This window comes from Periophthalmus magnuspinnatus, chromosome 4 (genome assembly GCF_009829125.3).
Source record: "Periophthalmus magnuspinnatus isolate fPerMag1 chromosome 4, fPerMag1.2.pri, whole genome shotgun sequence".
Classification (NCBI taxonomy): Eukaryota; Metazoa; Chordata; class Actinopteri; order Gobiiformes; family Gobiidae; genus Periophthalmus; species Periophthalmus magnuspinnatus.
This window is the reverse complement of record NC_047129.1, coordinates 21,979,747-22,004,429: the sequence shown is the minus strand read 5'-3', so window position 1 is coordinate 22,004,429 and position 24,683 is coordinate 21,979,747. Positions and strand designations below refer to the sequence as shown.

Below are 24,683 nucleotides of genomic sequence, written 5' to 3'. Positions count from 1 at the left end.
ACAATGCATTTATTTCTCCCCACATTTAAAAATATTTGCTAAATTGACGTTCCATTACAGTAAACCTTAAATTAAAATCTAGAAACCTGTCTTCTTTAAACACACAAAAATAAAATCATTCAGCTATACAAGTTCGACACAGTAACTTCAGCAGATCCACGGCCTCAGAACAGAGCAGAGTATGTCACCTTACTCTATTGTCCCCATAGGGAAATTTAGACAGTAAAGTGTATCTTCACCTTAAAGAGGGAGTATTACACTTCTGTGGGGTATTAATTGGTAACTCATAACATATTAAGCTCACCATGTTTCCTTTTATTCTTTTGAAAATGCTTTATTATTCAGTGAAAATATATTAACAAGTTTCATTTAGTTTCCTTTCAGAGCACTATCACAACACAATGAGCATGCACCCTGCTAATCAAACAATGATGCTCATTGCATCAGGTTTGTGAAGTTACAGTACATTGTTTTGGATCATGCTTTTCTATATTTCTAGAGAATTGTCGTGTGTGAGCATGGCTGACGTACGCTTGTGGGCTGCTACAAGGAGGGTTCGAGTAGTGTCAGGAGAGATCAGTAAATTATTCAAACATGTATAGACGACATCTAAAACCTCTCTGGGCATGTTTTTGACAAGGAAGGTGGTGACAAAATTCCATTTGCATAATACCCCCTCTTTAACATTTCACAGTATCACACTCGTAAAAATCCAGACTAGAAGTACGGCATCTTTAAGTGCCAATACCAAACACTGATCAGATGATGTTATGGCACTGTACCCTTGCTTGGAAGATTACATTACAAATTTGTTGTAATACATTTTAAAATCTGCTTTTTTCAGCCTTAGTTTGTAGACAATATACTTGATGTTTTAATTTCACGCTTCTCCTGAAAATCTATTTCCATATGATACATTTTTCAGTACATTTCTACCCTCTGAATGATATGGACAGGTTGTTAATATGCTGTGTATTACTGGTACAAATACTAATTATACTGTTCATCTACAAGATTCTGGGCACATACTAAGAAAAGAGTGCCCTACCAATAGAAACAACAAAAGTCTGGAGTAAGATTCCAACTAAGAATCCTCCGGCTCATAGGCAACTGCTTAACCCTGTACATCCTCTCCTGAAGCATGCAAATGTTAAGTATCAATTTCCATATATTAAAGTGCATTTGACAGATTTTTATGTTTTTCTAATTATGAATTGGGTGGTGGGATAGTATCTGTGGTAAATATTTCTCAGTTTTACATCAGTTTGTGGGAAAAAGTTGAAAAAAAGTCAAAAAAAATACAGGAAGAATAAGGAAGTAGAGTAATAAAACTGTGTTGATGGCAAAAGGTAAGTCAAATTCCATCCAAAATGCAGAGACAATTTAAGCACAAGGAGGGCATTTTTTTATTTAACAATATACATTTGGTTTTATACACATTTATTTTTATTAGTCTAATCGAAGTATTGTGGAATTAAGACAAGTTTTGGCCCTTGTAGACATTATGGTTGTTAGGCAATAGTTATGGAATAATCTCTACATGCGCTGTTCATGTCCAACCAGGAAGTAAAATTATAAACACAAAAATGAAAAAAAGGTAAGACTTGTCAAATGCACTTTAAACCAATGAACCCTATTGTTGATTTGCAGCTGAAGTCACAAACATTCTCTGGGAGTGTGAACTAGAGGTACTGCTCTGTCTGAAACTCTGATTCAAGTTAGACTTTAGTCTGCGCTTTGTTTTAACACAATCTGACCATAAAATTTTCTTTAGTTTTAACTATAACAGGTGAGCTGATTCGTGCTGTTAAACAAGTCTCCCTCAAATAACATCACAGTCACAAGTTAGATAGCATTAGCCAAATGTTTTTCAGTGAGTCACTATCACCTTTTTGTTGAAAATCAAAGACCTAAACACATTGACCACAAGCTCAATGATTTAATGTTGTTTTTCTTGAATTTTAAACAATCTACCATAGGCCACAATGTCACTGCAAAGTATCAATTGTTACCGGTCTAAACACTATAAAAGTACTAAATACTTAAGAGGACCCAGAATCAGAACATGAACATGTGCAAACTCTGTCTTTGGTGCTCTCTCACAATAAATAATTCATTTAAAAATACATTTAAATCAATTATTTCATTTGAATTAAAACTAATTTCATTTGAGCAAACAAGATCTTACACTTCCAGTGATACTATACACGCTAACCCCAAAAAGGAGCTGGGAGAGATTTGCATAAATATTTTACAATTTTAATGTACACTGACATTGAATGTACACTGTAACTAATAGGTCATAGACTGTTCTCGATAACAGAACGTCTCACTACATTATATGTATATATTTGAAGCTTTGAGATCCTGTCACTGAAGTTTGTCCTAATGAGGCTTCCTTAAGCAGGTAACAAAATAGTCCTACAGTTTTTGTAGGTTAGCTATTTACAACACAGATGTATGTTCAGAAGGCTATGTGCAGACTACACACAGGAGTATTGCCTGAGTGTAGTCCTAGTGCTACAGTGACCCTTTAACCTAGTACCTTCTCAGCACGGCTCGGCTCGCTTGGACCCAGCACTACTCTGCTCTGAACTGGAGGTTCTTTTTTCATCTCTACTGACCACCAGAGAGCAGTGTTGTAAGTGCTGAACGACTCCCTTTAGACATGGAATCACTCAGTGCTTTCAGCACTGCTATATGGCAGTCACCTGGGATTCATAGAACATTTGTAACTTTTGTTTCCCAAGGGATGAAGTGAGTTTGCTGGAGTTTTGGGATGGAGGCAATTGGCAAATTGCAAAGGCCACAGTTTTAGAAGTACCATAATTAGCCCCACAGACAACAAAATATCCCAAATACTGCTAACCGTGTAGTTTAGATCTGTACAAAGATGTTCTGAAATGTGATTCTGGTATTAGTTTGTCAGCTCATATTTCAGTATTTTTATCAATTCTTCTGAATGCCTTTAAAATGTGAACTTTGAACACAAACTTATTATTAATACGAGTTTATTAAGGATTGCCCCTTTAGATGCATCATTTCTTTTTAGAGGGGGGCATTAAAACATATTGTTTGCAGAAGTAATCACAATTGTCATTTTTTGTATTTCTAAAAAAAAAGAAAAAAAAATTTGAATTCATTTTTTCCAAATTATTCATCCCTAATGCTGATGCATCGATTAATTAACCAAAAGGGGCATGGCACTGGGAAAGCTCACAAATTTATTAGTCAACTAATAAACATGTGGTCGTCTAAGACTCCATTTATCAATTACTTGCCTAAATACAGATACATGGTTAGATCATTGAGTTATCCCTTTTAAGTGCAGCACCGGGCATGATTCAGAGGGTTCTTCACAACTTTGACTTCTACTGACACAAATTGATATGGTACATTTTAGTATCTGCTCAGTTCACTTGGTACCGTGGGAATACAGGTAAACCTACTCTACACCTTCCCGGTGTTAGCCCAGAGTGGAGTAGGCTCAAAGTTGGAAGGGCCAAGGTGAGAGGAGCCTAATAGCAGTGGTACTAGTGGTAAAGGGCCAAAATGTCTACCCTTACCTCACTATTCTCAACTCCTCTGCACAGGAGACTGACCACAAGAGAGCAGTTTGAATGTTTGTCTTTAACTTAACTGGCATTGTTAATTCTTTTTTATTAAGGACATTTGCTTTAATTTCTCAATTTCCCCCATAAAATGAATTTTGACTTATTTTAAAAGGTGCACTATATTACTACTTACGCTATGAAGCGCTGGATTTAGCGCTTTGAGAGGCTTTGAAAAAGCGCATTACAAGTGTAAGCCATTATTATTATTATTATGAATTGTTCCACAGTCTGAGATTAAACTTGATTTTCTCCATGGAGACAAGCAGTCGATGCCATCAAGCCAAGCTACAGGTCAGATCTCTGGAGAGATGGCCCAACTCACAGTAAAATTGCATGTGTTGCAAGGTTTTTGAGCTATAAAATCACTTGGACTGAATAAATGAAAAATAATGCCATACTGTGAAACATTCTAGGCAAAGGAACGTCATCTCTAAGGAGACAAGCAAGTGGCATACTCTCCTCCAGAAAATATACATAGTGCACCTTTAACAACTGCAGATTAGGATGGTTGTTTTTTATGGGGGACTTGCTGCAGATACAGTATTTCAGAGGAGTTGAGTAAGAGGCTTACAATTCACACTACCATCATGTCACCTTGAAAACAGTCATTAAAAATTATATTTTCTACATTCAAATGAACAACATAAAAATATCTTTTCGTACAAAATGTGTTTGGATTTGTCACACAGGTGGTACAGGGGACAGGGTTCCCACGCTTTTGGAGTTGTAGCTTTCCATCAAAGGATAAACTCACAACAATTTGTATCTTTTAAATTTAGGTTTGGCTTTTCGTTCAACTTCACATACAAGAGAAGCAATATTCAATGGTACATTATTTAACTGTAGGTTTAAATCAAATAACAGTATTTGTCAACAATAGATGTTGTGATTGTTGTAATTTCACGATTTATTCCAAGATGTTTCCAGACTAGCCGTGAGACAGAGACATAGTCCCTCTACCGTATCCCGGGTCTTACCCAGGATATGGAACGCTTCCCCAATTAAATTTTTTATTTTCAAGTACCAGAAAACTATAATGATTTCCAGAGAGTGTGGGAACTCTGTAGCTAATAAATAGGTTGTACAGTGTTGGCCTGGTGAAGTGTCTCTGGGCTGCACTTGCCTTCAGTCTGTGCTCCTCAGACCAGGGCCATGGAGGTTCCTATTTTTCCCCATTAGAGCAGGCTCCAGGGTTCCTATGCTCCCTCAGACCACGTACTGGGGGCCCCCACTGCTGTAGTTTGTCGTGTAGGTCTGCCGGCTGTACTGGAAGTGGTCGGGCAGGCCACTCCACTGGCTGTGCTGCAGGGGGGGAGACAGAGGCGCCAGGGGAGAGGACAGGGGGCCCGAGCCATTGGACTGGGAGTGGGAGAGGCCAGAGCTGTCGTAGAACACCAAGTCCGACTTGGAGGAGGGAAGCAGCTTCTTCTCCTTGTTGGCGTCGTATTTGGCCTGTCAGGGAATATCAAGGACAGAGATTTAGTAGTTGACTATGGTTTATTTCATAATTATGGAGATTAATGTGCATATGACAAGCGTTCATATGTTTTTTTTAATTAATACTTGGTTTGGTGTGATAGCTGTGGTAAATACTTATTATAGTTTCAGGTCGTTTTCACACTACCATGTTAATGCTGCATTTCATTTAACCCTACGTTTAAATAATGTATCATTGAATATTGCTTCTCTTGTATATGAAGTTGAATCAAAAGCTAAACCGAAGCGGTGCGCTTGGGCCGGTGTGAACTCAGCAGCCGCCTTCTGATTCTGCATTAAACAGTCCCTCCGAGAGGGCTTGAAACAGGAGCTAAAGTAAAACCTGTGATATATTTTAACCTCCTAGGACCTGGTGTGGACAACACATTTTGGGTTGTCTAGGCCACAATGCAAATTTTTAGGAGAAGAACAGCATACAAGAATAGCAACAATGCAAAAATGTTCAATTTACAATATTTTTAAGAGTTTAGAATACGTCTGTGTAAACCCTCAGTCGTCCAGGTCTGATTCATAGCAAAAGACGAAGTTTAAATCTGTCAAGTGGACTAAGAGTGAAGACGTTTCGCTGCTCATCCAAGCCGCTTCTTCAGTTCTGGTCAGATTACTGGTGGCCACTGCCTTATATCTATCTGAAGGGAGGGGCTAACTACACTGAAACTGTAAACTATTGTCTGCAGTTTCACATGAACCTACTCTATTCAGCCCTTAAGGACCCTGTTCTGAGTTTAAAACAATGAGAATAATAGAGTTTAGAATGTTCAGAATATTTTTCTTTTGTTTTTTGTAAAGGCACATGTCTTCCTGCACCTGTTGGCAGCTCTTCACATGAGATACATTGTTCCAAGAGGCACAACTGTTGTTTCTCATTTTGTTTTTACATTCAGGACAAATATTGCTGTGCTCATTGTCTTAATAGTTTTGGCAAATCATTTTTGAAATGTTTTATCAAAATGATTAAAATGTCCAAATATGAGGACATTCATTTTACATCACTTTTCTCAGAAACTACATAATGTAAAAAGATAATTCTTTGTTTTTACCCTCATCCGGTTCCAATCAGCCAAAATAACAATAACATGTCATGCAAGAGCTCAGGTCTTAGGAGGTTAAATGAACCAGATGTTTGAAATGTACATTTTTTAAATTTGTTTTAGTTTATAGGCCTAAATGTGATTAAAGCAGACCACATAATACATATAATGCCTTAAAAAATGACATTTACAAATATGATGTGACAGAACTGGGTTGTAACTTGCTCATAAGCCAAGTATAAATTAATTATAGACTAACAATGTCCTGGTAATGTTTCAAACAGGCCTACTTTAATTGTTCTTGCCACATTGTAAATATGGTTTGCTTTATTTTCCTTATTATTTGTCACGGGCCAGGCCTGTATGGGCCCTAGGAGAGGATTTGTTGCCTTGTGCCTGTTCTGCCGCCTCTCCTCTTGCGCAGAGTCTACCCACCTGTACTCGCTGCTGTGGCCCTGCCCACTGCCCCATCCACAGATGATCCGGCCTATAAATGTGTACCTGAATGCGAGACCACGCTCTCCTATCGGGACTAACATGTCTTGCCCTGCTTCGCTGCTGCCGGAAGCATCACGCCCGCTTCCTTTTTGCACATTTAAGTTTAGTCTTTTGTTTTATTTGTTTTTGTAAGTAATATTATTTTTTAACTTTTGTGTTAATTACTGTGAATATGTTATGCCTGCACCTGAGCCAAGCATAACATTCACAATATGCTTCATATAAGATATTCTATCTGTAGGTTTAATGCATGCATTGTGCAGCACCATGGCTGTTCCTTTAACATGAGATGGATTCTCAGCGTACAGGACTGTACATGGTGCTGCACTGGGTCTTTAGCAAAACGTGTATGCTTTCTTGTCTGCGCACGGAGCACAAGGCCACAGCAGCAACTCAAACAGGCAAACTCTTCGCACTGCACCATGTGTCCACTCATTTCATTGAGAACTAAAATACAACTAGATCCTCGCATAGTCCAAGCCCATCAGCCAAATGGCATCTATGTCAAGCTACAGCACCGACTCGCAGTCTCGGCTGCCTCGTGTTTTCACTCATGTCACAGTGAAAATGACTTGAGAAGCCTGTGTTGTGAGACTGGTACAAAGTGGTTTTGCTGAAGTATTTTTTTTCCTAACGTAAAAGAAGGGCGTATATGTAAACGTGTGTCCTCTGCTCTTCCAGTCTCTGACCCAGGGCTGGAACAGGGGGTTAAACCGGTGCTCAGAGCGAACACAAACAGGTAAGTGGTTAGCACGTGTGTGTATGTATGCACTTAAGTTGGACATGGTGCTGCATGCTCTGATGGGGCTACAAGGCCACAAGACCTCTCGAGGGATGGGCAATTTATCTTTTCTAATAGTGCTATCATAATTTAATGCAATCAATGCATGCTTCCTGCTTAGTCTCATTTGTGGACACTTTTGGGAGGAATCAAGGTTGGATGTAGCAGCAAATATTTTAATGAAATTAAACTGAATTACAGTAATGGTGTTAGTAAAACTAAATTGACCTACTTTTCCGTGACTGACCTTGTTGTAGAGGAAGACCCCCACAATGGCGGTCATCATGCCCAGGACGTTGGTGAGGGTGACGGGGTTCCTCAGCATGAGCAGGGAGATGCTGATGACCATGATCCTCTTGGTAGCGTTAGCCACAGCGTAGCTCAGTGGGCTAACCAGGTTCAACACACTGAATGCGATCACGTTCTGGGCAAAGTTACAGAAGCCACTGACCAGGAGAAGCAGGAAGGTGCTGGTCCAGCTCGACATATCTGACTGTGGAGCAAAAAGAGGACAAGCCATTTAAACTAATGTTATTGGATAAAGTGTTCTAACAAGAGATGACAGGAATATTATTATTAATGTCAACAATAGGAAAAATGTAGGCCCTGCAACATTTATAGCCCCAGTACAGATAAATTCTATAAGCAGCTCCTGGGGTCTACTCAAACAAGAAAACAGTGGAAGGAAGTATAGTTGTTAGTATTACTGTAACAGTAAAACTCTGATCTGGTCTCTGAAAGTTGTACAAAACACTTGTTCATGAAAACAAAATTGTAAGAAATACAAATTATGATTTTTTATTTTTTTTATTATGAGCATAGCAAATGTAACAAATTCATATTTTGTGAAAAATGCTATTAAATTTTTTTTATTTGGATGCATTTGAATCGCTGCAAGATTTCCACGATAAATTATTGTAATATGTCACTGGACTGATTTTTCTTACACCCCTACTTCAGAGTTAATTATGCAGAATGACATCTGTCTCTGCAGTTCTGCTTCCACTTCTAAATGAAAGCATCAGGGAGATAACACAAATGTATTTTCTTTCATCATTACTCACTACATCCACCGCAGAAAAACTGCCCTAATCCAATTGAAACCAATTTTTTCAAAATGCATGTAACTCCGGGAAACGCAATCGAATTGACTTTCCCTGATCCCAATAACACACCTGAAGGAACCGATACGTACTCGGATGCTTCCTGCATGTAACGCAGACTAGGTTTGTACTGTACAGGCGGAGACTAGGAGAGGCATTTAACTGCATGGATGTTTGGATTTACTACTCGCTGATACGATGCCTGAAAGTGTAGTATCGAAGCTTTTGCCGATACCAGTATTGCTATTTTAACAACACTACTTACAAGGTCTGCGTCGACAAGGAAGGACGCCAGGTCGACCAATATCCAAGTGGGCAGCATGAAGATGATGGCATTAAAGCCCAGCACGTTGAGCAGGCGCAAGTGGTGGATCCGGGTGTCACGCAGCACCTGATAACACAAACACATATACACAGGGTCAGCACATACATAGATATGTTTCAGATGCCTTCTGCACATTTCTTCAGAAGGGTCACGTTACGTTCCGGTTCCCTGTCTTGCCAGTAGATAGGAGAATGGAAACAAACAAAAATTGTGGCTCGTAGTATACTTTGGAGCGGACTTTGTCAATGAGCATGTGAGATCCATACTTGCAGGGCCTTAGTTCTGGTTCTTTCCAGGGTCAAAGTCTGTGTGAGTTCAACTCTTCAACTCGGAGCCACTCCGACGCTCGGGTACTCGGGTACTCGAACCACCCACCCAAAGCTACCTGCTGAGTCACTGCATCTGAAATCATGTGCAATTAATGGTATTTATCATCAGTGGCCAAAATGACTTGGTGTGATTTATGGAAAGATAAGCTCTCCCATGACTGCTCTTATCAAGGTCTATACAGCTGCACAGTGCTTCAGCAGAACAAAACCACATCAAAATGACTTGAGGAAAATACAACAAAATACACATTACACATGCATTTAGAGAACACAATTATAAACCGAAGGAAACGGATAAAAATGCAGGCGTTAGCAGAGTCTTTGCAGTCTTTGAGATCTGGGCTCTGTACAAAGTGGACATCTGCAGATGACTGTTCACAGTGACACAGCATAAATTTAAGTGTTTACTGGGGGTGGAGTTTGAGCTGATAAACAGAGCGTAAAATGACCTGGTGGGACTGTGGGAGTCTACAGAGGCCTGTTCAGTGGAGGAAACACCGGGCTCAGACAGGTTCACAGAAGAGACATCAGGCTTACACAGACCAAAACTGTGTGGAGGAGATGGCTGACTACAGTGTACTGATCACAGGAGCCAACAGAGGCATCGGTCTGGAGCTGGTACGACAGATCACAGAGACTCAGAAGCCACTCAGTAAAGTGTTTGCCTGCTGCAGAGACCCCGATGGACCCAAGGCTCAGGTGAGATTTGGATCTGTTTTTACGTCTTATGGACCTGTGCAGAGAAGTAAATCCTTAGCTATCATGAGCCTTTGCGCATTCTCACACATTCTCACACTGACAGCATGGCGGCTAGCACTATTGCTGCAAGAAGGTTCCGGGGTTGACTCCTAGGCCGCCTAGGCCTCTCTTTGTGGAGATTGTATGTTCTCCCTGTATCTGGGTGGGTTTCCCTTGAGCGCTCAGGTTTCCCCTATAACCTCAAAACATTCACATTAAGTCAAATCCTAAGGTAGAGCAAGCTGATCAAGATCTGGAAATAGGACCCCAGCAGCACTGAAGGATGAGTCAAATGCAGAAGACAAACTTCCCAACGGGAGAAAATCAACTTTAAAGTTAGCACACTGCTGTGACCAAAGTGCCAAATTGATGTTTCCCTGATGATCCCTCAGTCGTCCAGGTATGATACATAGTAAATGAAAAATTCTATTCTGTCACCTAATCAAAAAGCTTTTAGAGTGACGAGATTTTGCAGCTCATCCAAGCCGCTTCTTCAGTTCTGGTCAGGTTGCTTATTATCCAGTTGACAGAATTGAACCTCTTTTACTATTGTCATTGGAAAATAACAAGTACTATCAGTACCTTAGTAGTAGTTATGATTCTGTTGAACGGTTTTGAATCTGTTATGCAAGATGACCTTGAGGGCTTCAAAAGGCACCTAGAAATGAAATATATTATTATAATATAGTTTCCATGTTGAATGTTCAAACTTGAACCCAGTTTGGGATTCCAAAATGTTGCTTGAGTTTCCAAGTAAGATTTCCAAGATGAAAGGCTGTTCCAGTTTGAATTTACAAGTCGTAACTCAGAAAATGTGATCTCCAAGGACAACTGAAACACATATTACCATGTGCATGAAACAATATAATTGTTTTATTCCATGTACATGTATGTTGAATGTAAATGCTAATTGCCAATGTTAAGCTTTGAAGTTTAGGTTCACCATTATTAGTCTATGACCTAAGGCTAGCTGCATACACATTTTCTTTAAAAGGCATACACACAACAGTAATTTAATAAAATAAAAATGTTGTTTCTTAGGCGCTGAAGGCTCTGGCAGAGAAACACCCTGACGTCATCATGGTGATCAGAATGGGTCAGTCCTAAGTTTATTTATCTTACTTGACCAGGTCAAATGTTTAAACTTTGTTAATGAGAATTGTCAAACTTTCACTGTTCAGATACAAGTCACTAATTAAAACTGCAAGCAGTAATAAAGGGCCTTCTCGCAACACTTGCAACTCAGTTTGGAGTCCACTGGATAAAACTTTAGTAAAAAATCTTACCCTCATACTTAAGTTCGTTTAAGTATGACGGTTAGATTTTTCACATCTGCATATTTTGATTCTAAATGGCCACCTTCACGTCAGATAGATCTGTAGGAACCACTCTTTTTCCTCAGGGTCACATGAAGACTGTGTGTACCACACTGAATTACATAAAACAAAACAATTTTGCTTCTCATTTAATTTTTCATAAATTTAAGGTGTTGTTATTCATTTTTCTGTCCTACTATGGCTTTGCTTTAAAAAGATTTAAATTTAATTCACATATCAGTACAGTTGAAACCAAAAGTTTACATACACTATATAAAAAGACACTCTTTTTTTCCCCCTCACTGTCTGACATGAAATTAGGATTAACAAAATTATTTACATTTACTAAATGCCAAAATAATGAGAAGGATTGTTTTTAGACAATTTTTCATTACTTTCTTCAAAGTCAGATGTTTACATACATTTCATTATTACTATTTGGTACCATTGCTTTTAAACTGCATGACTTGTTAAACACTTTGGATATCCTTCCACACGCTTCTTACAATAATTGACAGGAATTCCTTCTGACAAAACTGATGTGACTGACCCAAGTTTGTAGGCTGCCTTGCTCGCACATGCCTTTTCATATCTGCCCATAAATTTTCAATAAGATTAAGATCAGGGTGTTGTGATGGTGAAAACATTGAGTTTGTAACCAGTTTGGCAGTATGCTTTGGGTCAATATCCATTTGGAAGGTCCATTTGTGCCCAAGCGTTAACTTTCTTGCTGATGTCTTGAGATATTGCTTTAGGATTTGTGATGTTCTTTCTTCACATGATGCCATTGATTTTGTGAAGTGCACCAGTCTCTCCTGCAGCAAAACAACCCCACAACATGATGCTGCCATCCCTGTATTTCACAGTTGGCATGGTATTCTCAAGTTTTCAAACTTTCAACCTTTTTCCAACAGTTCAAATTTGGTTTCATCAGATCACAGGGCATGTCTCCAAAAATTAAGGTCTTTGTCCCTGTGTGGATTTGCAAACTAATCTGGCTTTTTCATGTTTCTTTTGGAGTAATGGCTGCTTCCTGGCAGAGTGGCCTTTCAGCTCATGTCGGTACAGTACTCGTTTCACTGTGGATAATGACGCACTCTTACCAGCTTCACCCAGCCTCTTCACAAGATCTTTTTTTCTTGGGTTGATATGAACATTTCGGATCAAAGCACGTTCATCTCTGGGACACAGAACCCGGCTCCTTCCTGAGCGGTGTAATGGCTGGACATTCACATGGTGTTTATACTTGCGTAAAATTGTTTGAACACATGAAAGTGGCACCTTCAGGCATCTGGAAATTGCACCCAACGATGAACCAGAGTTGTGCAAGTCTGCATTTCTCTTCCTGATACATTGGCTGATTTCTTTTGACTTTCCGATGATGTTACAAAGAATCAGTGTGTTTCAAATACATTTACAGATGTGTCTCTGATTAACTCAAATGTTGTTAAAAAAAAAACCTAACAGAGGCTTTGATATCACCAGCTGGGTTTTCCTAAATTGTTTAAATGCCTAGTAATCTTACCGTATTGTAAACATCTGACTTTGAAAAAAGCAAGAAAAACTGACAAAGAAAAATATTTTTTAGTAATACTAATTATTGACCTAAATCAAGAAAAGTTTAGGCTGATTTCATGTCAGACAGAGAGAGGTCATCAAAATGCGCAAGCGCTACATTGGGCCTGTCGAAATCTGACAATGTTTATAAAAATTCAGGGATTTTTTTTTTTATTTCAAAATTGCTGCTTGGTTAAGAGCTCGTCATGACCACACCCTGAGACATATGTAAATTATTTTTACAACTTTTCACTCCAGATATGTCCTGATGATATTGCCTCAGTTTGAAGTCCATTGGATCAAAACCCTAGGACAACTTGATTAAAGCATGAGGTCTAGAATTTGAAGGTCTATTTTTTTCTCAACCCAATAAGATTGTGTGGTTTAGGGCAGGGCCATAATTTTTTTGCTTAATGTACCTACCAGTGTTATGTGCCCACAATGTATTTCAATTTTTCAGAGGGTGCCACTGAGCCATCCTGCAACATAGCTTCTTTGCAATGTTATGTAAATTAAATTTGCGTCGATCTCTAATTTTGGGCTGATTTTATCTATATATACATTATTTCTGCCATTTTTTACACTTAACACTTACACAAAATTATAATGATGTGACTTTTGCATTGTTCCCCATCATGAAGAGCCTCTCTACAAACTCTTTCATGTCCATGACAAATACATTGGCTTTCATTATTTTTTTAAATAAAATTTGAAAAGGAACTCTAAAGAGCAAACTTAAAAGATGGAGCCCTAATTTGCATGTTATTAAACCCAGTTCAGAAATATACATGCGCGCTTCATTGGGTCCATTCAACTTTAACATCTGACTGACATTTTGTTGAAAAATCACCATGATTACTAATTTTATTTAAAAAGTAATTATTTAAAAAGTAAAAGTAATTTAATAAAAAATTTGGGTTTTGTGTCTTTTGGCCAAGTTTAAAGTGTTTTTGATGAAAACTGTCGGAGATGTCAAGATTATGATTTTGTCAGTCACAGGTTTCATGTAATATGATGGACTTCCTGTAGTTTAAGGCGGGGCCATAATCATTTTTTTACATGCCCTGACATGACTTATTTTTAATGCAAAGTTTCATTTGTCTACAATGACATTTTTCTGGGCAGGGTTTTCATTATTTTCACAACATTTTAGTTTTAATGTAGCAGTCTTCATCAAGGTGTCAAGTCTTTACAAATGTGTTATCTAACAATTACCCTGTATATTCTGAATCTTGTGCCTTAGACGTAGCAGACCCAAAGAGCATCCAGCAGGCGGCGCTGCAAGTGGGTTCTGTGGTTGGAAAGAGTGGAGTGAACGTGGTCATAAACAACGCAGCGCTGGCGTTCTATGGCTCTCTGTCGGAGAGCACCACAGAGCAGATGACTAGCACGTTCAACACAAATGTGATCGGGCCCATGGTTGTCATTCAGGTACATTTTTTACACCTGCCAAGAGTACACGGCTTTAGAAACATAAACAGAGCTTATAATGTTAAAAAAGTAGAGCAACTGCGCAGTAATTTAAGTTTGGTTGAATGGGTGGATGGATGGATGGATGAAACCACATGAGGGCACTCTGATGAGCAACATTACAAAGTGTCTAAAGATCTTTGTAACCTTGTCTTTCCAGGAGTTCCTACCACATCTCCGTGCTGCAGCAAAGGTTCATGGGAAACCAGGCATGTCCTGTCGCAAAGCTGCAGTGATCAATGTCTCCACCTTGGGGAGCTCCATCGAACTGGCCAAAGAGCAGTACGTCCAATTCAAACTGCTGCCATATCGAACAAGTAAGGTAAGGCTGTGTGTAGTGGTTAGGCCTTTGGGGTAAGGTGCCCTCTCCTCATTAGTGTCTGACCATGTTATTCCTTCTCCAGGCAGCGCTGAACATGCTGTCTGTGTGCGCATCTGTGGACCTGCAGAAGGATGAGGTGCTCTGCGTTTTGCTGCACCCAGGATGGGTGCGCACAGATATGGGCGGGCCTAATGTGAGTCTCTCACACTAATCATCCAGTGTCATTTGGTGGTATTCAGAATATAATATCTAAGGAATATATTATGGTTTTGATCATTTTATATAGGCCGATACGATGCCGATACAAGGGTCTTTGGAGCAGTCAATAGTCAAATAAGTCATAGTCAGATAAAACGGCATATATTTAGGGATGTAAAAATAAATCGTCAGCCGATTATAAAACTTAGATCTGGCTCTATTAGATTTTAAGTTTGGTTTATTTATGCTACATTTACAATTATTCTATGCAATGCAATTCTTTACAGTCATATTCAAAGACTGTAGATAGCCTATAGCCAGGGCTATTCAGTTTGAATTATTTTGCATGGGACTGCTGATCTTGGCAGTAAATAAGTACTATACTGACTACAAAGCTGTTTTAAAGTTTTCCAGAGAATGATGCATTGTTGACTTGTTGAACATAAACATTTGGCACAAATCAAACTACTTTATATATTTTATAGAGGCAAAACTTTTCCCAAATTCTCCATTGAAAGGAGCAGGATTCCCACGTAACCGGAAGTGCCATCACAAAGAAAGCACGGTTCAGTCGCATTTACAGAAAGGGGGAAGGGTCGAATAAGGTCAATAGGAATGGTTCATTAGTTATATGGTTAATATAAATCATTCACATGCGGCTACAATGGGGGCGCTGTAACATGTATACAGTGACTATAGTCACTTTACAGTATGCCTATGAGAGCCACCAGGCTATGTTTACATGTGGTAGCATGTCAGTAGCTAAGCTCTAATTTATGAAGAAAGAACAGCAGCGTGAAAACTGACTCAATTTACAACTCTCACCACTCATACCTTCCAGATCCCAATTCTTCACAAATAAGATTTTTTAAACCTGACTCAAAACGATCGTCCGCAAAACGAATATAATCTAGCATAACAGCAGCAGTCTGCGTGTGCTTCATCTGTGCCGACAGTCCTCTCTCTTCTCCACACTGATAAAAATAAGTTCCCATTTTGTTGCTGGTGGGGTCTGCGCTAAAGTAAACCTTTATTTTAGAGATAGGAGCTTAGTTCAGAGCATTTTAAATCCAGAGCTGCATCTCAGTCACAGACATGAATAGTTAGAGAAGCACTGGTGGAAACATGACTCTGGGGCTGCATTCAGGTGCAGAACAGCATCACAGACACAGACAAACTACTCCTCACATAATGCTGTGCCACATATTGCCACATATATGTAAATTGATTAAATTGCTGGAACAGAGATGCTTAGCTTTATAATGAGCTTTATAATAGTCCATGTGGTCTATCGGCCCATATTGGCTAGATTTTGGCTGATTATTTCACTAAGTGCCCATATTGGCAGATAATATCGGTCAACCGCTATAATAGTCGAGCCCTAGTTAAGAGGCCACACTGTAATATTTAAAAAGATTTTCATTTAATGGTATAAGCCTGACCTGTTTGTGGCCTTCAGGCGGAGTTAGACGTCCAGGAGAGTGTGCAGGGAATGCTGAAGGTGATGGAGTCCATGAGTGAAAAGCACACTGGAGCTCTGCTGGACTACTGCGGTCACACCATCCCTTGGTGACCCCCAACAACACCAGCTCTAACCCCCTAAAAACACCAGCCCTGACCCCTGAAGACATCAGCCCTGATCTCATCTTTAGTGACCCAAACAGCCCTGCTCTCTAGAGACCTCCACAGATGAGATGACGCAGAGGAATAAAACACTGTAACCTCGCTCGTCCCACAGTCCTTGTGGTTGGCTTTCTGACCCTTATACAGTTATAAATCCTTCATATAAAAGTAGTTACATTTTATTCACACATTTTTGTCACCTTTACTGACAGTTTCAAAAATACATCACCAGTAAAACATACAGAATTGTAGACATCGCAGTAAAGCAATGTAACTGCAGAGGTTCTCAATTGTACCACTGGTGGTATATGGATTCCTCTTCAGTTGTACATTTGCAGATTAGATTAGATTCCATTTTACAAATATTTATGTGTTCAGAACTACTTTAGCAATGTAGCCTATTACAGACCTGCCCTCTCAAACTTTGAAGTACAAGCACAAAAAAGATTTGGCTTTCCGAGTACCACCAGATCTAAAAGGATTGTTCCGGGTCTACTCTGGGACTAAAGAAGGATAAAATGAACTCTAAATTAGGAAAACCACATACTGAAGAGCTATCCAAGTACCACCTGAAGGAACTCATGTACTACAGTTTGAGAAACACTGAACTAGATAAGTGCTGTTTTAGACCTGGAATAGATTTGGAGGTAAGACCAAACATTACTTTGGTGGTACAGTATGAGAACTACTGTATTGAAGAAGAGTGCAGTTAAACATGCCAGGCCTTTGTAATGTTCTATAGGAAACCCCGATGTGTACATGCATTTGTGAGTGGAGCAGCGGACCTTTTTGGAGAAGATGTTCTGCAGAGAGAAGCAGAGTGTAGCAGCCAGGGCACTGATGAGGCCAGACACGTCAAAGGACAGCTCTGTGACTGTGGCCAGCAGCACTCCTCCGATGATGGGAATCAGGGACACGTATACCTGCCATGGGAGTACAGGAAACAAGACTCAATAGGCTTCTTTAAAAAAGTATTTTAAGTATTTCAAATTAGACACAACACGCTTATATTTAATTCACTATAAACTGCAATATTTTTTCTGAAACAGCTTAATCGCTTACAATTCCGGGTCATTTTGTTATGACATCTCCAAATTAAAAGGTATTTATTTATACAGGGGAACCCAATGAGAGCACTTGGGCTCTCTTTTTATGGGCACCCTGTTTAAAATACAATACAAACAGAAGAAAATAAGACAAAACAATTAAGTCAATATAAAACATTAAAAAACAGGTGCAGTTGTGTGCATAAAAATTAGCTATCAGATTATAAAATTCCGAATGTGCCACCAACTACTCTAGTTTTGCCTTTCCTTGGAGTGTGTTCCATTTTTGTGAAGCAAAGCCGCTGAAAACCCTTTCCCATCATTTAGAAACACCAATAAGGGTCTAAAAACAGCAAAAAACAATTGCAATTTTAGTTTGATTGTGATTTATTGGTCAGTTCTTCTACTGACAGCATCTGAAATTAACCAAATTTGCAAACTGTAGTAGCTGTACCTGATTTACTAGTCTTAAAAAGATGAAAAACAGAAGTAGTTCATTTTAAACAGCTTGCATTGGTCCAAAGTTATTCCTCACATATCTTATGTACTCCGAACTTCCCAATTTTTACCGCAATGAGAGCTTTGAAAAGAATTTATAAACACAAAGACCAGAGCAGGGTTTAGCATAACATAACATAACATGCTAACCATACACTGCCAGATTATACAACAATAGAATTATAATTAGATGAAGACAGTACTCAGATGACCTATTTGGACCTCAAGAGCTGCTAATACAATATATTTATATATATAATAATTTTGCTCAAATACATGGGAAGAAAACCCAGGTACACGGCCTTTAAGTTAAATTATGGGCCCGGTTGTACAGCCCCTCTCCAGGAGAAATGTTCCTTGTGTAATGTACTTGGAGCCTGATGCAGTCTGATTATATGACACTACTCTGCTCCATCATTGTTTAAGGACACGGGCCACATTCCTGTCCCACTTTAGCGACTGCTGCACAGGCAGTGCAGGCGGAGCACATGGGTGGAACAGGCCAGAGACAAGGCTGTGGCCTAGGGCAACAAAAAAGGAGATCTTCACAACAGAATACACAACGCAACTCACAAAAGCTCCTGGGCTACAGGTCATAGAATCCTGCAACATTTGTATTGCCCTCATACAGATGTATTGTATAAGCAGCTCTTGAGGGAAAAATAGACCCTTCTGGGAGTGACATGTTCAGAATTGTTGCACACAGCCTGGTACTGATAATGTTCTATCCTATTTTTCATTATCATTTCAATAGGACAGCCAATTGTTGTTGTTTACACCTTGCCCCCAGTGTCTGTGTACACTGGTGTGTGAGTGCATGTGTAAATGGGTGAGTGCCTTGAAGGTGGAAAAGTGCTATATAAAAATTTGACCATTTACCACGATCGTTTATATGCTACAACTGCAATATCCAACTTCCAGCTCCTGTTTCTAAACTGTACTAACGTCACTTCATCAAGCACCATAAATCTTGAAAACTGTTGTGGCTGTTTACATCTATGCTAATTTCAGCACTAACCACTAACGTTATTAACACAAAATGGTGTAACACATAGAGCTGTCAAGATAAATTTCAAAGTGCAATATATTGTTGAAGTAAATATAGATGATAAACAATAATATTGTTTAATAATATTAAAGCAAACCATAAAGCAGAATTATTCCAAAAAAAAGTATGCCAAATATACAACATGGTTAAAAAAAACAAAAAAACATGAACTGCAATAAATACATAGCAGAATGAAACAATTAGTTGATATGAATTATGAACTTCTGACTCTTTAACCTTCTACAGCTGAAATCTGATCATAGTACAGAAAAATAACACGATAAATATTGATCTCCAAAACTGATTGTTCCATTTATCATGTATTGAACAATAAGTCAATATAGTATTTATCATGACAGACTAGGCACTGGTGTTTCTCACATGAGGTCAAGTGGTTGTCCATTGCCAAAACAGGGCTGGGTTTTCATATTTTTCATAGTTGGGAGGCTAATGCTAAGCTGCCCATTGAAAATGCATTGCAGTGAACGTATGTAATAGACCACTATTTAGAATGCATGTGTTCTGTTTAATTTTTGGCATTTAATTGTCTGATAAATAGAAGTGTGTATTAGCATGCTAATTGTTCTCAACTGTACACTGAAAAACTCCACTCTGGTCTCTGAAAGTTGTGAAAATCAGGGATAAACTTATTGCAGTGAATAATTTGGATGCTCAGAGTAATTTTAGACCACTGCAAATCTTTTAAAATGAACTGGTTCTGTGTTTCACATTTTTAAGACAGCACAAATCAGGTACAGTGTCTTATGCTTAAATGTATGGATTACGGTAAAAAAGGTCAAAATGAAACAGCACTGAAAACCACTTCAAGTAACACTGAGGTGGACCTGCAACTGAATTCAAATGATGACCTCTTGGTAACCCTATCCACTTTAGAGTGAGCTATAAATGTCTCAACAAGTGTAACATCCTCCTCTTTGGTAAACATAATCTGCACACGTCACCAGCCTCACCAATCTGCACGTCACCATCCTGGAGAGGCCAAGACAAACATAACAAGCCCCTGCCAGACCAGTCACCATACAGCATACATTCTGCAAGTCTGTAACGCCACTGCACCTGATTTTTACGGTCTCTAAAATGTGGAAAAATAAAACTGGTTTCTTTTAAATAGTCTGCCAAAGTTATTTCTTATTAACTTACACATTCCGAACATTTTAATTATTTACCACATGCTAGCGCACACTTGTTGATTATTGAACAAAAAACCCCTTTCCAACTAGATGCAAACAGCAAACATATTTTGACCTCAAGAGCTGCTTAAACAATATTATCCGAACACGACATTTGGCATAAGTACATGGAAAAAAATTTGTAAAGTGCTTTTAAATGAAATTAAATTTGAATCATAATCAAATAACAATAGCAATCTATGATAAATACTAATGCTGGACCAGGAAATAACTTTTCTGAGGGGTTTGCACCACCTGCTTATTTCCATAGAGATGTTATTGTTTTGCCTGGAATCTTGTCATGAACACATTGAATAGCATTTATTAAAAAGGAGTGTTTCTTGTTCAAAAATATCTTGCAAGAATGCATAATTATTAGAGAGTTCATCTCTCCAACATGCTGTAATATAATACTGTGGAACAATGCAATAACTAGAAAAGTTTCAAAATTTTCCTTTAAAGAGGGGCTATTATGCAGAATGAACTTTTTGAAGCTTTCTACCATGTTAAAAGGCCCTTCCATCATCAAAAAAATGCCATAAGAGGTTTTAGATGTTCATGCATATTTGAGTAATCTAGTGGGATCTATTTGAACCCCTCTTATGGTTAGCAGCCTGTATAAGACATTTTTCATAATTATACAAAAGGAAGATACAAAACAATACACTACAATTTCATAAATCTGATGCGATGTGCAGCAGTTTTATTAGTGGGATGCATGCTGATTGTGTTGTGACAGTGCTCTGAAGGGGGAGTGACTTAGCTAGGACAGCAAAGGGACAGGGGACTCAGAGCATGTGATGTCCAGAATATATTACATATTCTATATTCTGATGTCCAGTAACATTTGAACAATTTATTGATAAAGTCAGAATACATGTACATCTACATCTACAGCTGGTATATTCCAAACATTTTCCACTGAACCTCCACAGGATTTCCATAACATTTCCATAAGATCATAAGACTGACAGAGCTCCAAGGATGGTGCGGGTGGAGGCTGAGGTCATTTCACACTCACCTTTGTGGTCTGCTTCTCCCGCATGATGATCCTTGATAAGAGCACCACCCAGATGGGCATGGTGGCTTTGACTGGGAAAGAGAATAACACAAGGAGTTTGGTTAAGCAATTACCAACTGACTGGTTGTCAAAAGGATTCACACCCTTATACTAATCTATAAGAAAACTAGTATCAAAACTAGAGCACTGGTACAAGAGCATCCAGAGCTGCAGTGGCACTAATTAATGATTGGCTGCAAGTTCTGGGGTTTAGTTAGTGGCAGTTCAGATCAGAGAGAGTAATTTTAGGTTTAAAGGAACAGGATTTCAGCATTGAAACTGGCAACCCAAATGAGACTGGTGTGAGACTCATTCTGCTTTGAACATGTTTACATCGTGTATGAAAGGTCACGTTTATGACATTTAAAATCCCAATCTTACATATGGTGCCTTTAATTATAATTGTGGTATAGAAAGTATTGAGCATTTCCTTGGTATTATACTGGATTCTAAAATTTTAGTACAGCAACAACACTAAATGTAACAATATTCTAAGTGTGTCTTAAGGTGGGTGATAAAGAAAAACATTAATATTACAATATTTTCTAAAAATCCATGTACATATATAATTTTAATGCCTTTATGAGGTAAATAAAGTCATCTTAATTTAATTGTTCTACGAGAATACTGGAATGAATAGAGAAATAGTTAATCACAATAAGATGATATCAACAAAAACAGCATAGTGCTACAGAAATTAGATGACCATTTTTTCCAGTATATTGCCTGGCCCAATGGATACATTTCAAAAGATTATTCCTAAATAAATGCAATTTTCTTCATGTTGGTTGCAGTTGCAGCTTTCCTCATTTCCAAATTGTCACTGCTGTGAGGTCAAAGTTCACAGGAGGTGGGAGGCAGCCATTAAAATGAATTGGTTAGACAATCAATTTTACTAAGACTCAGTTAAGATCATTATATTTAAGATTTTGCCAAATATTCGTTCCCCGTTTGCCCATTTTAGGTTATAATGTTTAAAGCATTACAAAAAAGTAACTCTGCCTAACTTTTAGATAAAATTCTCCCTAGTGTAAGGTTATCAATAGGTTTTAGAACCAGACTGCTTATAACTCTACTTCCTGTCCTTTTGTACATATTTTTCCATTTTTCTCGATTGTGTAAAACTATTATTTATATTTATAAATTCAAAACTGGAGAGTAAAAAAACTGTCATATGTAGCTTCAGATTTAAAGATCTTCACTTATCTAGCCAGTCTGACAACATGCAAAGCTAATGGGTCATTTTCATATTCCATTATGTAGTTACCGTAATTCCAGAGCTGTTGTGTCGTATGCTCTAGTTGTATTGACTAAGTAAGGCTAAAATTGGACACTGGAGGCTTTAATGTAACAAAGTTTAGGCAAAATCAACCTCATGTGGATCTTATATTGGCTCAGAGTTCAATAGGACGGGAGCTTATTTGATTATTAGTTGCGAGTTGAGTTACGGCTGATCAGGCCCAACTGGAGGTACATTTAAGCAGCTTCTCCTCTCAGATCAGGGAGGCTCTTGTCTTCAGTTTATAAGTGAACCCTTTACAATTCTGTTGCTAGAACTAGATTGTTATTCACGGACATGAAGCAGGGGTTCCCAAACTTTTAAAATTGTCCTTGTTTGAAGCTTGAGTGTTACAATAACTGTTAATGTGGTTTACCATATTATCCTTAGGAGACAATGAGCTGCTTTTCAAAAGACAGCAATACATAACAAAATTACCTAAAATGCTGTAGTAATTTCTGAAGAGACTTGACATGATAGAATATGAGCTGTTAGCCCTAATGCCATCACCGCTTTAGCAGTCACTGCCTTGGCTGCACCAGCTCTGGTCCAGGCAAAGAGGCTGTGATAGCAACAATACAGGCTCTACCGGTGCCTGGAAATGAGGGAAAAGGCATAAGCCAATACAAATACCCACTGTGGTTCTAGCAGGCTCTCGCTGTGATCTGAGCTATTTTGGATAATTTGACAGCTGTCAATCATCAGTCCAGAACCCACCCTACACACATTCACAGCCCCGCTCCCACAGTCCTTCAGGCACTGCCCATTTTGTTGCAGTTTTTGGAATTTGATTGTGGGTAGAGTAAGCTCTGGCACAGGTGTTTGGTGCACCTTTTAGTATTACTTTTTTCTTTTTTTAATTATTGGACCTAATCTAACCACATTATACTGCTTAAGTCTGAAAACACTACATTTCCAGTATTTAAGAATTCATGGATAAAAAAGGTTGATGGATATACTTTATGCTTACAGCAATGTAATCTTTAAGTGCTATATCAGTGCTTTTTGATTAGTAGGCAATATGTGACATTTATACCACATCTTTTCCCTTCTTATTTAAATATGGCTGCGCTGTGCCACCATAGTCTCAGTATAAACCCGTGGTTAACACTGTATTGAAATCTATGATGTAAATTCATTGATATTATTAATATAATTTACAATAGACGATAATTGTAATAATGATCCATTATGTGTATGCTTGTCCATAAATGACTAACCCCAAACATTCATTCAGCTTTTAACTAATTATTACATTAGTTAAAAACGGATAAAAATTACATTTTCTGTAAAGTTGTACACAGGTGCACACATCACAGAGTGGACCCTCCCCCTGACGCTGCGTAGCGCCAATTAAGTTGGCTAATGCTAGCTAACCAAGGTAATTATTTTATTAAGAATGAACAGATTTATTTAAACATATCACTGATTGGCCCTGAGAGAAAATAACCAAAGCAAAGTGCCTTCTTTTTATAGCCTACGTGGCAGTAATGTGAGACGGGGCCGGGGGCTGCTTAAATGCCTTAGCCGCCAGAGCGTTAGCCTCATGCTAATATCAGCTGAGGAGACACATCACCAAACTGTGTCCAGGCTGCCACGTTTGTCTCACGTTTGTCTCACGCACACAGCACCGTGCACCACTCACCCGTGTGCGCGTACGACACCGGCACCTTCCAGATGCTGAAGTGGGCCGACACCGAGGCGAAGTATTTCCCGAAGGCGAGAGGTAGCAGATACCAGCGGTAGTACCTGTTCGGCACTTCTGTCTTCGGGACTCCCCATGCTCGCAATAGCGGCGGCAGAAACACCACGATAGAGAGGATATGGAACAGAGACACCGTGACCGGGTACGGGAAGCCATTCAGGATGATCTTGTTGATGACGTTCCCCCCGGAGCTGACCGTGTACCAGCAGAAGCACAGACACACGATCCGGACTCCTTCTCTGACCGGGGTGCGCTCCACCACGGCCATCTTCAGAGCGGAGTGACGAAGCTCCCCCAGCGGCGGCATGAGTCTGAGCCATCGGCCGGGAGAGGGGCGGGCACCGGGGCAGAGGAGGCGCGCGCATCCGGTCACCGCCTCCAAAATACACGATCATGCCCCCCACATTTATTACAGTATAGTCAGGGTAGTTTACTATACAATAGTACGGTAAATA

The 24,683-nt window shown here is 39.0% G+C and overlaps 2 protein-coding genes across 2 annotated transcripts; one reads left to right on the top strand and one right to left on the bottom strand.

Moving 5' to 3' along the window:
* slc35e1 (solute carrier family 35 member E1) lies at positions 1–24,579 on the bottom strand. Its single transcript, XM_033965458.2, has 6 exons — positions 24,169–24,579; positions 21,206–21,276; positions 17,188–17,325; positions 8,790–8,915; positions 7,669–7,914; positions 1–5,066 (listed from the first exon to the last, which is right to left on the bottom strand). The coding sequence occupies exons 1-6, from the start codon at positions 24,533–24,535 to the stop codon at positions 4,821–4,823; spliced, it is 1,194 nt and encodes a 397-aa protein (XP_033821349.1). The 5' UTR covers positions 24,536–24,579; the 3' UTR covers positions 1–4,820.
* Positions 9,608–16,561, top strand: LOC117370101 (C-factor-like). Its single transcript, XM_033965459.2, has 6 exons — positions 9,608–9,877; positions 10,958–11,012; positions 14,033–14,220; positions 14,420–14,581; positions 14,664–14,774; positions 16,239–16,561. The coding sequence occupies exons 1-6, from the start codon at positions 9,623–9,625 to the stop codon at positions 16,350–16,352; spliced, it is 885 nt and encodes a 294-aa protein (XP_033821350.2). The 5' UTR covers positions 9,608–9,622; the 3' UTR covers positions 16,353–16,561.
* Positions 24,580–24,683: the final 104 nt, after the last annotated feature.